The sequence below is a fragment of the Lactuca virosa genome, chromosome 5 (assembly GCF_052849685.1).
Source record: "Lactuca virosa cultivar CGN04683 chromosome 5, Lactuca_virosa_CGN04683_v6, whole genome shotgun sequence".
In the NCBI taxonomy this organism is placed as follows: Eukaryota; Viridiplantae; Streptophyta; class Magnoliopsida; order Asterales; family Asteraceae; genus Lactuca; species Lactuca virosa.
The window spans coordinates 227,395,683-227,411,782 of NC_136430.1; the positions used below are offsets into that span (position 1 = coordinate 227,395,683).

Consider the following 16,100-nt stretch of genomic DNA (forward strand, 5'->3'; position numbering starts at 1 on the left):
TTAAGCACTTAATCCATAAGAACATGACCCCAAAACATAGATCTGACTTCCTTGAGCTAGAAAACCACGTAAAGAGGGGGAGAGTTAGTAGTTTAGGGAGAAAGAGCTCAACATAGGCCGATTTTGTGTTCAGCAGCGAGGGCCAGACGCTATATTCAGTAGGGTTGTTATGGATTTGTCGCCTATGTTATGGATACCCGGGTTAAGGGTAAGGTGACTATGGATGATGTGCCGATTGTGTGGGAATATCCTGATGTGTTTCCAGAGGATTTTCTTGGGGTTCCTCTGGAGAGGCAAGTTGAGTTCAGGATTGATCTGGTTCCAGGTACGGCTTCGATAGCCAAAGCACCGTATCGGTTGGCTCCTCCCGAGATGTAGGAGTTGTATGTACATCTACAGGAGTTGTTAGACAAGGGATTCATTCGACTGAGCAATTTGCCATGCGGAACACCAATCTTATTTGTGAAGAAGAAGGATGGGTCCCATCGTATGTGCATTGACTACCGGGAGCTGAATAAGGTAACAATGAAGAAACATTATCCACTTCGTGGATTGATGATCTATTTGACTAGCTTCGTAGTGCATCTTGGTTTTCCAAGATTGATTTGCGTTTGGGTTATCATCAGATGAGGGTTAGAAACGAGGATGTGCAGAAGATAGATTTTCGGACTCGTTATGGTCATTACAAGTTTGTGGTGATGCCTTTTGGGATCACCAATGCTCTAGCCGCGTTCATGGGTCTCATGAACCGCGTGTGCAGGCCGATGATGGATCGATCTGTGATTGTATTCATCGATGATATCTTGGTCTATTCCGAGACCCAAGAGCAGCATGAGGAGCACTTGAAGGAGGTGTTGGATACTTTCAGAAGGGAGATACTTTTCGCAAAGTTCTCCAAGTGTGAGTTCTGGTTGCACGAGGTGCAATTTTTGGGGCACCTTGTCAACCAAAATGGTATTCTGGTCGATCCAGCTAAGGTCGAGGCCGTGATGCGGTGGGAGGTTCCGAGGTCTCCATCTGAGATTCATAGTTTTCTTGGTCTAGCAGGTTATTATCGGAGGTTTATCCAGTATTTCTCCAAGATAGTTGTTCCTTTGACCCGGCTGACCAAGAAGACGGTTACTTTTCGATGGGGGCCTGAGCAGCAGGCAACTTTTGAGACCTTGAGACAGCGGTTGTGTGAGGCACCGATTTTGACCTTGTCGAAGGGTGTTGAGAATTTTGTGGTTTATTGTGATGCGTCAATATCAGGTTTGGGAGCAATGCTGATGCAGAGGGGTCGTCTGATCGCTTACCTCTATGGGGTCCATTGTATTATTTACACAGATCACAAGAGCCCGTGGTACCTAATGGATAAGCCAAATTTAAATATGAGGCAGCGCCGATGGTTGGATGTGGTGAAAGATTATGATTGTGAGATCCTTTATCACCCGGGGAAGGCTAATGTGGTGGTCGATGCTCTCAGACGCAAGGCGGTCGCGGCTCCGATCAAGGATATATGTTTGAGGATGACCGTGATTACTATGTTATTGGAGCGGATTCGGGAGGCTCAGATCGAGGCTATGAAGGGAAAGCACCGGAAGAGTGAGCGTATTGTGGGTCAGGTGGCTTCATTCGATTATGATAGCCGCAGATTGTTGACTCTTCATCGGAGAGTATGGGTTCCGTACTGGGCGGTGTACATCAGGTTTTGATGGAGGAGGCCCACAAGTCTAGGTTCTTCATTCATCCCGGGGCGACGAAGATGTATAGAGATCTTCGTCCTGATCATTGGTGGCCCTGCATGAAGTGGGCTGTGGCTTGGTATGTGGAGTGGTGCTTGACTTGCAGGAAAGTCAAGGCCGAGCATTAGCGACTTCACTGTAAGATGCAACCATTGGAGATTCCCGTATGGAAATGGGAGGATATTACCATGGATTTCAGCATGAAGTTACCTAGCACTGCGCGCGGGTGGACTCGATTTGGGTCATCATGGATCGATTGACCAAGAGCGTGCATTTTATCCCGATCCAGGAGAGTGTCTCTGCGGAGAAATTGGTGGAGGTATACATCAGGGAGGTTGTGGCACGACATGGGGTGCCGGTTTCGGTGGTTTCAGACAGAGGTGTTCGGTTTACTTCCAGGTTTTGGAAGAGGTTCCATGATGAGTTGGGTACTCGTCTCCATTTCAGCACAACATTCCATCCGCAGACCGATGGTCAGAGCGAGTGGACTATTCAGATCTTAGAGGATATGCTTCGGGCGTATGTTTTGGACATCGGTGGGAGTTGGGATAAGTATCTTCCGTTAGCGGAATTTTTGTATAACAACAGCTATCACACCAGTATCGATCGACCTCCTTTTGAGATGCTCTACAGGAGGAAATGCAGGCCCTCGATTTGTTGGGATGAGGTCTATCAGCAAGTTATGGGGAGTACCGAGGTGGTACTCAAGACCACTGACTTGATTCAGCAGGTTCAAAGTAGACTCCAGACAGCTCAGAGTCAGCAGAAAAGTTATGCCGACAGACACCGATCAGATCTAGAGTTCCAGGTAGGGGATATGGTTCTCTTGAAGATGTCACCTTGGAAAGGTGTCATCTGATTCAGGAAGAGGGCAAGTTGGGCCCCAGGTATATTGGTCATTTCAGGGTTTTGGCACGGGTGGGCCGGGTTGCATATCGCTTGGATCTTCCAGATGAGCTCAGTCATATTCATAGCACGTTCCATGTCACTCAGCTGTGTAAGTGTTTAGTCGATGATTCCGCAGTGGTTCCATTGGAGGATATTCATGTGGATGGCCGCTTGAATTATATTGAGAGATCGGTGACGATTCTTGACCGGAAGATGAGAACCTTGAGGAACAAGGTTGTTGAGTTGGTGAAAGTCCAGTGGTAGCATCGCAAGGGTTTTGATTGGACGTGGGAGTCGGAAGATGAGATGAGGGAGCACTATCCGGAGTTATTTGGAGCAGCGGACTTCGAGGACGAAGTCTGATTCAAGTGGGGGAGACTTGTAACACTTGAATTTGGTAAGTTTCATATTTAACCTCTTTATCTAAAAGTTTGCAAAGTTGGTCCTTAAGCTAGTATGTGGGGCGTCCTAGGTGGTACGCTTAGCGTACTAGCCTGATTTTGATCGCGCATCCAGTCCACTTACGTTGGGAGTACGTGGAGTACGCATGACGTCCGTGTGAATTATGAAACCCTAATTTCTAGGGTATTGCGCCTTATTTAATCCTTATCATAGCCTCATGTAGTCATGTTTGGACAACCTCCACCTTCCCTTGTCCAGAAATCGAAACCCTAGTGTGTTCTTGAGAGTTTTGAGCCATAAAGAGTGTTTGTTGGTGCTTTGTGAAGGAGAAGAAGAAGTGGACCACTTGGAGTTGTGCTTGGAGCTTGAGGATCCGAGATTAGCTCATCCTTTGCTAGCCTTGTGAAGTAAAAAGCTCAAAACTTTTTAATATATGATGCTAGATATAGTTATGTGGCTATTTTATGCTTTTTGAGTCCTTGGAGTGATTGATGAGCTTCTTGATTCACTCCAGAAGTGTTTGATGGTAGATCTAGGTTTCTTTTGGTCCTTTTTCCATAAAAATGCAAGCTTTGAGGTGTTTATGGACTCATGCATGCATTAAGACCCTTTTTTAAGCTCTTTTGAGCTCTAGAGCCCCATTAAGCCATGCATGCACCTAAAGTTGTCAACTTTACGTGATAAGTCACTGTAAGGAAGTCAGATATGAGAGTATGGAGTAAGGGTTGAGCGGATTAAGTGCTTAATGATGTGGGATGGCCAAGTGGGGAGTACGTTGGGCGTACAAGTTGGTACGCTACGCGTACTAGCCCCAGAGCGTGTATGCTAAGCATACGAGTTGAGTACGCCCCGCGTACTCAACAGTAGGCTTCGAAATTTTAGGCTTTTGGTATTGGGCCCATGTTGGACCTTTGGAGTCTAGGGATTTGTTGGGCCATCAAAATTCTATTTTTGGGCTGATTCTATTTTATTGGACTCTTTTGGTTGAAGGCCCACAAAGGGATTTGGGCACGATTTGGAAGATTGGGCCATATTTGGGCATTTTGGGATAGTTGGCTTGGGCCAAGTTTGGTAAAAGGTAAAAAGGTCTTTTACCCTAGTTTTGACTCTTAGTGTGAGTCGGGATCCAATTATTAATTGGATGTTATTTTATGTTGATAGCACGGGGATTTTAGGAGACCAGCAGCCAGAGATTTATCTGTGAGACTCAACAGCCTGAGGTGAGTTTCTTCACTGTGTTTAGCGGTTCGAAGGTACCAATGCCGACCCATGGTTTATTATGTTAGAATGCTTGGCGTCTACGTGACTCTTGCATATGTATGTAGTGGTATGTATGTCGAGCGGGACTCGATGTCGGGCGAGGCCCGATGACTGTATTGTATGCTATTATCTTTGTGATAATCGCATGTGTTAGTATGATTATGTGTTATATGCTTATATGTGTATCGGGCAAGGTCTGATGTCAGGCGAGGCCTGGTGATTGGCAGTTATGTAAACTGAGCGGGGCTCGATGTCGGGCGTGGCCCGAGGCCGGGTGAGACTCGATGTCGAGCGGGGCCCGATGAAGGGCGGGGGCCTAGTATGTGTTTATTATGTATGGTATGGGGTATTTTGGAGAACTCACTAAGAGGTGTGCTTACAGTTTTCAGTTTATGTTTCAGGTACTTCTGGTTCGAAGGGGAAGAGTCTGGGATGATTGCAGAGCACACACCACTTTATTCCACATTTTGAGATATACTCTGATATTTTATGATGTAGTGATACACTTTGATCTTTCTTGGTTGTATGACAATGTTTTGGAATACCGTTTTATTAATTTTAAATGAAATTTTGGGGTCATATTTTTGGGACGTTGCATAGCAAACCGAAGGAAATTTAGAAACCTCTTCCGTTCAAAGCGTGCAAGAAACCCCGATGCAACTTCCCAACAATCGGACGGGCGAACACACATCAACATCAACGATGATCTGATAGATCTTGAAGATGAGCAACCTCTTCGTCTGCCCACTGGAAGAACTAAAGCAAAGAAAACGACTTCGTCGACTTTGGGATCTAGCATTATTGATCAATTTGGAGAAAATTTTGATCGATATGTTCAACTACAAGAGAGCAAGTTGGTGATGATGAGTCGCATGGAACAAAAAACAATATAAGCGCAAATGCCGATTCAAACAAAAACCAATTTGGAGATATTGAAAATGAAATCAAAGGACTACGAAGGCGAAGACCCGGAGATTTTTCTCGCAATGAAAGAGTCTTTTTAAGCAAAATATAAGAGTAGGGGCAGTTTTTTTATTTATGTTTGGCATTTTTATGTATTTTTTTTAACGTTGTGTTTTTTTAATTAATATATTTTTTTATTAATGTAATGTCTTATTTTAATTGAATGAAAAAACTAGTTTAAGAAAATCTATGTTTGTAATGTAATTTTGATTTAATTTTAATTAAAAAAAATGATATGGAGTGGTATTTTAGTGATAGGTATCTCATAGGTTTAGTAGTTGGATATGATGATGATGTGACATCTACCACTATAATGGTTAACGGATGACCTTAGACTACTCATATTCACAACTAAAATCAACCCAACCATTTATTAAAATATATTTTCTCTTTTATCTATATACCCAGCCAACCAAAACAATTTTTATCAACTCTATTAACAACTCAAACCAATCCAACATTTTATTATTATAAAATAATTTAAACTATACAAAAACATATGAATATTGGTCTAGAGAAAAAATATAAATATGGGTCTATTTTTTATTTTTATTTTTAAAAAGATAAAGCCTAATTTGATATTTATAAGATTTATTTAAGTAAAAAAAAAAAGACAAAAAACAATTAAAAGCCCAAGACTAGGTTTGGTATTTAAGAAAAAAAAAGACAAAAAACAATTAAAAGCCCAAGACTAGGTCTGGTGGACCGACTCTTTCTCTTTTTAGTTGGCTATTTTTCTTTATTTTCATTTTCTTTTATTCATTTTTGGTGACCAACTAGAAAAATGGTCATCAATGAGAGTCGTCTTAGAGTTTGTGTTGTTAGGTTAAATCGTATTTCAATTGTTCATTAAAAGAATTGAAAATCTAAGTCCGAACTAACAACCCAACACATTTAATTAAAAGAGTTGGATTTTACGACTCAACTCAACTTGTTAAAAGAAACAGATTGACATCAAATTAACTTGTTTTTTTTTTCTTCGACCCAACATGTTTAATAAATATGTTCAACTTGGGTTCACTTTCAAACTTCAATATTTAAATTAAATAAGAAAAAATGTACACATGCTTAAATAAGTTACAAATTTGGATAATTATTTAAAATTTGAAGAAAATACAACCACAAATAAACTGATTCACTTTTACCAACTCAACTTTCATTTTCTATGACTTTCAACCCAAAAAAAAACTAAACAGATTAAATGAGTTGACCCATTTAAAACTCTTTCTTATTCTCCTCTCTTAATGTTAGACATTTGTCTTAATCTAATGAGTGGCAAGACAAAGTAGGTGAATATTTGATTTCTCTTGGTTTAAATATAACAACAATAACAATAACAATACCCATAAGAATAATGTAATAATTAAGATGTCGTTAGACATTACATGTAAGGATTAAAAAAAAAACATAGAAACTGATGTTACACAACACAAAACCCTAGAAATTGGTGTTGAAAGAGACATATTCTTGAAGTCATTTCCCCCTTCTTGGAGCCCTGGTAAACATATCTTTAATGTTATGTGAATTCGTCTCTATTTTTACCTTTTTATTTCGGGTAACTCTCTTGTCACTCCCTACCTGTTCCTGATTTTTTTTCTTTTTTGATATAATAAAAAATGTGAAATAAGTCAGTAAGTCACAACAGAAAATGTTTTATAACAGGGGAAAAACTTAATAAATAAATAAATAAATACAGGGATTTAATATGGTGTTTACACAAACACAATACCTGTGTGGGTTTAAATGAAAATTCAGAAGTTGGTGAAGGAGAAGAGATGATTTCTGTTTTTGGTATCTGAATTTGAACTGCCTCATCAATATTTAGCCTGAAATTTTTCTTTGAATTTGTCATCAGAAAAAAAAAGGTAAATGGAAGATATAGCAATGTACTTTGATCTATATAAAAGATATACCTTTTTACTGAAAATTGATTTGTATAATTGTTATAAACTTATATTTAGAAGAAATTAAAAAAAAAAAAAAAAAAACAGGATTGTTACAATTAGTACCTAAGATTGTTGCTTAGAAGCTTCAACCATGGCTCATCTTCCATGTATTCACCCAAAATCATAACTGCATCGATCACTGCTCCACAAAAAAAATAATAATAAATAAATAAATGGTTGTTATGGATTTATTCAGTTGGCTTTTTTGTATTTTTGAAAGCAAGATAATTGAATTTATTGCATAAATAATAAAAACATACAACATACATGTTTCCTTCTCAGTTTGAGCAGCATAGTTTTTATCCAGTTTGAGAAGGGTCTGCTTTAGTTGTTGTACCTACCAATCATTAAAAAGTCAAACAGTCAAACCTCAATTTTGAAGTTTGCATTTTGCATAAAAAATGATTCAAGTAGAGATGAAAAAACTACCTTATAATACATCCATGATAAAACCTTTGAGTCATTGAGTCTAAAAAACTTTATGGATCCGATCTCTGATACATAATAAAAGATAAAATAACATCAACAAATGAAAATATAGTATATATAAAAAATGAATCAATGCCAGTTTAAAATAAAATAGCTTTGAAAAACAAAAGTAAAACTACCAAATTTACCTTTACAATCACAAACAACTTCCATTGACTTTTCAGCAATTGATGATAAATGATGATAACCAGGATAATTTTGAATGTAAATGATCTCATCAAGTTGCCTAAACTTCCCTAAATCATTTCCATTCTGCAGGATAAAAAAATGAAGACTTGATTCAATAATATAACAATTAACTTAATTCAATATATTTTTGAGAATATTATTTTTACCAATTGTTAGTACCTTCATTCGTGCTTTATCAAATATTGGCAAAAGAATGAAAACAGGGTCAACTGGAGTAGCAGCATACAATCTACCATCTGTGGACATATAAACAACATTAAAGAAACTTCTTGGAAAAATGTAAATAAAAAAGATCTATAAAGTGATAATGGCATAATGTTCTTATGTGATTATGTAAGTTTACCTTCACTAATATAATCTCCCATGAACCAAGACCCATGAGATTGTTTAAACCAGGTGAGTTCTTGAAGGCCTCCATTCATCATCAGGTAACTTGCAGTCTCTCCTGTTATTCATATGCAAAATTGCAGCTGTAAATGAAAGGTTGAGTTTTGAAGATTTGGAATGCATAATGATACATAGACTGTTAAAAATATACTGCTAGTTGTGTTGTTTAACAAATAAAGGTGATTAATGTAGCAAGTAAATCTGATAACAGAAGGATCTGTAGTAAATCATACAAAGTAAAACACTAAAACTACCAGTTTTTGGATGGCGAAGTTCCAGAAAGTGTCCCATGTCCTCTCCAGTAGCAGAAGGATCTCCTTCTGCAGTAATCATATTAGGACATCGTTAATAATCATGTATTTGGTGGATTCACAGAAGACGCTGAAAAGACTTGTAATTAAATTTAAAGGATAAAGAAACGAGAAATGCACTCGGATGAACATGAAAGGATTGATGGATACCTGATGACGAAACAAGAAGACGAGTGTCCTCCACACCTTCAAACCAATCCATTGCCTGTAGCCTGTAACTTGAGGAGATGGGGAAATGAGGAATTAGGTTTAACATTTTGATTTAATGTCTAGAATCCTACAATCATATAACAGAATTGAAAGATAAACAAGTTTCACATCTGTCATCTAGCTGCTGTTACATACACAGGAAAGAAAAAAAAAAAAAAAAAAACGAGACAGTGAATGTTTCTACTTTACAGCTCTTATGCATCAATTGATAAATTCAGTGAACCAACAAATTATTCTAACAGAAGCCAGGGAAAAGAAGGAAGAATAAAGCTAGGAAAAAAAAATCAAAAGCAGGAAAAAAACGAAGATAGCAGGAAAAATTGACAAAAATGAACCTAGCAGTGGGGTCTCCGGCGACCGGTGTTGCTGTGGGGTGCGACGGTCTCCAGCCGGTGGCTTCACAGGGGAGAAGGCGGCTCTGATTTGTGTAGATGTATAAGGTTTATTAGGTTAAGGGTATATTTGCTCCAAGTTATTACGCGCCAAAAGTTAAACCCCTCCCTTTCCTATCCCCAATGAAGTGTTTGGTGCAAATTAACCAGATATTTCTCCATCTCAATACCACACCATGCTATATTATTCATTTTTCCCTGTGGGGTCATACCATTATTTTTTTAATAAATATAATTTAATAAAAAAAAACACTTCATTAATTCAATTAAAACATTTACATAGCTAAAAAAATACAATTAAATAAAAACATTATATATAAAACAACAAATTTAAAACAAAAATACTACTTGTAATATTTTTTTATGATGTTCGCTCTAGCCTTTAAAACTATATCGAGTTCGTTTTCGGTGAGGTGATCGAAGGGTTTTGGTAAAAAATTACATATCCCGACTTCTTTGTTTCTCCTCTCGACCTCTTTGCTTCTCCTCTCGAACTTTCTTTTTCTCCTCCAACTTCTCATTTTCAAAATTCAAATGACTCAAAATTCAAGTTATAAATTTCCAAATTACTAACAACTATGTGAATGTCATCTCATCTTCCCGTTCTTGATGTATTCGACGAAGAACCTCTCTTTTTCATCTTCTCTCGACCCATCGGCCGAACTACATCTTCAAGATTGAGCTCATCTACTTTATTCAAATAAACCCCACAATACGCATCCGATGAAATAGTGTAACTCGTCTAGGAACTTTGGTTCTTTTCAAATCACCTTCTTCTCTACCAAAATCTTTTATCCATTTCGGGGACTTGGATAAAAACCTCCAAATATCGAGAAACTTGAACGTGTTCTTATTATTATCAACAAGAAAACAAAAAATAAGGGTCGTCTCTAAAATTTGTTTATCGTATTCCCCACTTTTCCGTTGACTTTCGAGATTGTTGTAAATGTCGTTAAATTTTGTGACATATTTGTTCATCTCGCGAAACTTGCTATTACATTGGTCTTTAGTGTGGTAATCGGCACGACCCGTCGCTCTAAGAAATCACTTTATAACGTGTCGCCAAAAATTGTCAACTTTTTGCGAGTTTCCGATTCTTGAATCCTTAGAAATGTTGACCCATGATATAATGTTAAAAAGTTTTGCCAACCATATAATCCCTTCCCCCTTAACACTTCCATATACTAACAGGAATTTGAGCTCGTGCTATCAATCTCCTCATCATCTACAAGAACTCGACAGTTTTCATCCTTGATATACCTAACGTTACCAATGTCCCTTTGAGTACTCTTTTTAGCTTTTGCTAACTTGTAGATTCCATTATCCCTTTATTTTGTGTCTAAACTCATATATATCTCCTCATATCAAATGATCATTAATTTTTTGGCCACTCATTTGGCCTCCTTGTATATTCTAATATTGTTTGAACTTAGATTCTAAAGATTTGTTTTGTGAGGACTTTTCTAAAGAGATTATGATGCGAATTTAAGTTAATCTCATGGATCATTTGTTTGTAGAGACATTGGGATATGACTCTTATTCTTAATTTCTATGCTAGATCTACTTTCCTCTTGTAATGCCTTCTTGGCTTCATCCTTCGTTGACAAAACATCATAAGTATTTAACTTCGGCCTTTTATTCTTGAAAAGTTTGCTTTTAAAAACAGGTTTGGGAGATAAGTCATCCGAAGTGTACAATTTATGACATCTAGAGCATTGTCAATATTCAAGGTTGTCCAATTTTATCCCATTTAGAAGAGTTTTGATATTTGAATGTGACATGAATGTGGCTTCATCCTTGAAAAAAATCTCAAAGGTGGACTTTGTTTTAGATGGAGAATGTGATATTACAATGGTTGTAAATGTCACATTATTCACAGTTGAAACAAGGGTTGGACTTTCACAGATGATTTCTTCATCATAATCATCTCCTGATGTTTCAAAGATTCCTAAAGTTTCTTGGACAATTTCGTCAATCAAGCAGTTATTGCTTAACTCATGTAGTTTACCGAAGTGACATTAGATATCTTATAGGCATGTCTTGTCACTTACTGGATGAAAGTAAGGTCTGTCTGGTAGGACATAAGGATGGTCGACGTCAAACCTCGGTGGAGAATTTTCTCTGGTAGAAAAGCCAGTTGACCAACCCAAATTATAAGTGTTATCTGTGGACCCATTATTAACAAAAAAAATTATTGCTTCGCTTTCGGTGAAAAGTTTTTCTATTAAAGATTTATACATATATTTTCTGTTGGGGGCTAAATCTCATTTATTGAATGCAATATCTAAATTTTTCTAACTACAAATCCCTCTCTAATAATGTGACCTTAAGCTTCTTGTCTTCTAGGCATTATCTTAAGTTATACAACTCCAGCGTTGCTATGTTACTTTCATCTAAGGCCTTGTCATACATCATCATACATACTTATAAAGCTAGCATTTTTTTATTGAATCTCATGCATTTGAAACCCCTTTTTTTAACTTCCTCAAACCACATTCATTTGAAACTCCCTTTTTTAACTAATGCAACTCAAAAGTTTTCTTAATTATGATTTAACACTCAAACGTTTTATAACTTATATTATGTTTAATTAGCATTTAGTGAAAAGTTTGATATAAAAAGGTCAATCTTTTGGGAAGACATGCATACAAATCATGTACAATCTTCAGAAAGAAAACAAACAAAAAGGTTTTTGTGTTGGATTGAGGTCTTATGACCAATTTTGGAGATATGCTATTATATTAGAGCTTTTAATTATTTGTTTTTATATTTTCTTCGTTTTTGGATTATTGTAATACAGTCGTTGTATATTGTGGTTTAATCGTTAATATATTGATCATATGTTATATAGGGTGATGTCGAAAATATTTAATTAAATATTTTTAAATATGTTTTTTTTTGTTTTGTAACTGTACCGTTTCAAAAAGATAATTAATTAAAACTCATACATATGTTATACTTTCCATCTCTCTCTCTCTATATATATATATATATATATATATATATATATATATATATATATATATATACTTTTTTAACTAATGCAACTCAAAAGTTTTCTTAATTATGATTTAACACTCAAAAGTTTTATAACTTATATTATGTTTAATTAGCATTTAGTGAAAAGTTTTCTATAAAAATGTCAATCTTTTGGGAAGACATGCATACAAATCATGTACAAATTTCAGAAAGAAAACAAACAAAAAGGTTTTTGTGTTGGATTGAGGTTTTATGACCACTTTTGGAGATATGCTATTATATTAGAGCTTTTAATTTGTAAGTTTGTTATACTAATTCGTTTTTATATTTTCTTCGTATTTGGATTATTGTAATACAGTCGTTGTATATTGTGGTTTAATCGTTAATATATTGATCATATGTTATATAGGGTGATGTAGAAAATATTTAATTAAATATTTTAAATACGTTTTTTTTTGTTTTGTAATTGTACTGTTTCAAAAAGATAATTAATTAAAACTCATACATATGTTATACTTTCCATCTCTCTATCTCTCTCTCTCTCTCTCTCTCTCTCTCTCTCTCTATATATATATATATATATATATATATATATATATATATGTATGACTTCATTCTTAATTTCAATGTTTAATATTTGAAAGTTCATATATGAAACCTTGGATGTTTTGGTGTAATATAAATAGTGTAATACAAAGTTTATTAGTTCAATATTGTTTATTAATAGCTCATTCAGAACAACTTATTTCTTATTTTATCCAAAAAATAGTATCGGACACAAGAAAAGTAGATTATATTAATGTTATACAAAAACTTATAATATATATTGGATATTATAAAAGTAAAAGTAAAGTTTATAAGGTATGAACTATATTAGATAGTATCAAAATATAAATTGATGGATTTTTATGTTATTTGATAATTCAGTTAATGCCCAAAACATGACTAAAAACGCAAATTTCAACATATTTCTATTTTTCCCCATAAATATTTTAACCACTCAAATGCGTTCTTGCGCAACGCGCGAGATTACGCCTAGTTATAATACGTAAGGTTGCCAACACACATTTAAGTAATTCTTTCTATGTGAGGTTCATAATCTTTTAAATCATATTGATTAGAATAGATCATGAATTTTACATGCTCAACGATGTTGATGTCTCCTTCACGTGCCATGAAGCAGTAGTTCTTCTTAATCTTTGATGATCCATCTTCAATATCACCCTCCTTCCTCGCAACCAGACACAACTTTCCTCATTTCCTCTTGTTGTCGTATTCATCATCTTCATCTCCAGACGACCAAACTTGATGATCCCTTCACACATGAACAAAAAATGTTTTCTCTTTCACCATATCCTTTACAACTTAATTCATTCTTAGATAAAATGCATTAATCTTTCACTGTATTAACTTTACAGTCCCTTGCGAAGCGATTCTCCTTATGACAGTGACAAATGAGAACACCTTCCTTATTATCTTCAGCGGTGACCAAAGTTTCTGAGGTTTTGTTATCAAGTGAAGATTCGGTAGAGTTTGTGATCATTAAAGGTGGAGTTGTAGTATGGGGTGGATAAGGTGGATTTCTTGGGTATCTTGAAGGTTGATTGAAATAATGAGGTAGGTTGTTTTGTGGGTTGTAGTTTCGGTTAAAAGGAGGTCGAGTAAACTATTGGTTTTTGTGGTATATGGGAGGTGGAAGTCGGTTGAACTATTGACTTACGATGGTGTGTTGGTAGATTGCGACGAGTGAGCGACAAGAGCTAATGGTCTGCCAAGATCCATACAATCTTTCATCAAAATTGATTCTTGAGCTTGAAGTTCACCGTAGAGTTTGTACAGAGAGAGCGAGAGGGAAAGGGATAGAGAGAGTTTTGATCTTGCTGTCACCTTGAACAATCATCTTTGCCACCGTCTACTATCTTCCTAAACCGTTGAGAAACTAGAGATTTGTTTCATGGTTGCTTCGTGTGGTACCTGCATTTCATAGTATTGTGAAGATGAGGTTGAATCTTTTGAATGAGTCATCAATACTTTCACCAGGAAGAGATTTGAAGTTGTTGAAGTCGTTCAGCACCGTGGTCAGCACCGTGGTCAGCTTCTTATATTAAGCTTGTTCGGTTGCTTCATACATATTCTTGAGAATATCCTAGATTTCTTTCATTGATTCGTAGTTGATGAAAAGATCGTAAGTATCAGGTGGAAGAAGATATTTCATGTAAAGCAATCTCATCCTTTTCCATTTTTTTAATATCATTGACAGTGGGTCTGGACAAGGTGACTCCTCCACCAAGTCTAGTATGATTTTCTCCAATGATAGGTGTGAGAACTAGAATGTGAGGTCCTTCCTCAACATATCTCCAAACATCTTTGCCAAGGCTCCTTAACTATTTTTCCATTCATTGAGACCGGTGATGATATTCACTTACAACAGGTATTGGAGCTCGATCAGAGCCTCCAACACTATTGGATATGTTTAAAGAGTACAATTGTGCCATATTTCCATAAAAAATGAGCTAAGTGGTATAGAAGGCCTTTAAATTAGAGTTTTTCTAAAAGATGTTTAATGATTTTTCTGAAAAATTAAAAAGCAACCACTTTGGCTCTGATACTAGTTGTTGAGAGAAGAACTTGTGAAATAGATTATGATGCAGAATTAATTTAATCTCATGAATATTTGATTACAATAAATTATATGCGAAAATTAAGAACAATTTATATGGAAAAATATGACAAAAACGTTTACTTACATAAACATAAGCAAGTATGTAAAATACTTTGTTGAATTTTGACTAAGTTTGCTTGCAAACTTAAAGTCAATAAATGATGAACAACAAGAGTATAAATGAAGATAAAGACAATTGTATTCAAATATAATCGATTACAAGATGGATGAATAAATCCGGACACACTTTTGAACTTAAAGTAATACCCTATGTTTATAGCAAAACAAAGCACATGTTATTGACTGGATAAAAGAGAAGTATGGTGTGAATGCAGTCATGCTTGTCATGCCTGTTCTAACATAATCTCACCAAAATTTCTTCTAAGGATAAGGTTGACAACTCACATTTATTTGCAACACATCAAGACAAATGGGTTTCACTTCTTCGCATAGTGTGACAACCGAAGAAAATACGTTACTAACCATTGGTAGGAATAATAAAACTTTAATGGCTTGCAAATTGAAGGAAAGAGAGTCGTTTTGCAACCACATGTAAAGAATGTAAAAATACGTGGAGCGCCTTAAAAGGCTTAATGTGAATTTCGACGAGGAGTTGGCCATTGAAATGGTCCTTAACTCATTGCCACCTTGTTATGATCAGTTCATTATGGCTTATCATTTGAACAATACTGAAACCACATTGGCCAAACTCCACAACCTATTGTAGACAATTGAGTCGGGTTTGAAGAAAAATCAAAACTCTACTCCTACTAGTGCTCCTGTCCTTGCCATTGGGCAAAACAAAGGAAAGAAGAGGAAAGGTCCTCATAAGCAAAACTGGAAGGGCAAGGCCCATGTTAGGTCGTCTAGAAATGGACCAAAAGCAAAGCCCAGTTCTAACATTCCTTCTGTTAGTGATCCCACAAAGGCCACTTGATTCTATTGCAACGATAAGGGCCATTGGAAACGAACTTGACCAAGTACTTGCAGGACATCAAGGATGACAAAGTAAAGCCATCGTCGGCATGTTTTACACTATTCAAACGAATAACTCACAACCTACTCGTTCTTGGGTCCTTGATACGGGATGTGGTTTTCACATTGTTCTGATTTGCAGAGGCTAAGAGAAAGTGAGGATGCAGAGCATGGAAGGATGAATCTGATCGTGGGCAATAGGCGATGTTCTCCTGTTACCAAGATTGGAACTTATAGTATTATGCTTGGTGATGATGTTAGATTAGATTTAGTTAATGGTTGATATTCGTCAGAAATGAAGCAAAACATTATTTCATTTCATG

The 16,100-nt window shown here is 36.1% G+C and overlaps 1 protein-coding gene across 2 annotated transcripts; it reads right to left on the reverse strand.

The window, feature by feature from the left end:
• Positions 1-6,523: 6,523 nt before the first annotated feature.
• LOC145112091 (ribonuclease H2 subunit B) lies at positions 6,524-9,242 on the reverse strand. Of its 2 annotated transcripts, none has more exons than XM_079048305.1 (11): positions 9,105-9,242; positions 8,710-8,771; positions 8,503-8,568; positions 8,205-8,306; positions 8,021-8,097; positions 7,801-7,924; positions 7,613-7,677; positions 7,451-7,520; positions 7,247-7,322; positions 6,967-7,063; positions 6,524-6,833 (listed from the first exon to the last, which is right to left on the reverse strand). In XM_079048305.1, the coding sequence occupies exons 2-11, from the start codon at positions 8,759-8,761 to the stop codon at positions 6,711-6,713; spliced, it is 852 nt and encodes a 283-aa protein (XP_078904431.1). In that variant the 5' UTR covers positions 8,762-8,771; positions 9,105-9,242; the 3' UTR covers positions 6,524-6,710. The 2 variants fall into 2 exon arrangements, with proteins under 2 accessions (XP_078904431.1, XP_078904432.1); XM_079048306.1 differs by having other exon boundaries at positions 8,710-8,777; positions 9,105-9,239.
• Between the last annotated feature and the right edge of the window lie 6,858 nt (positions 9,243-16,100).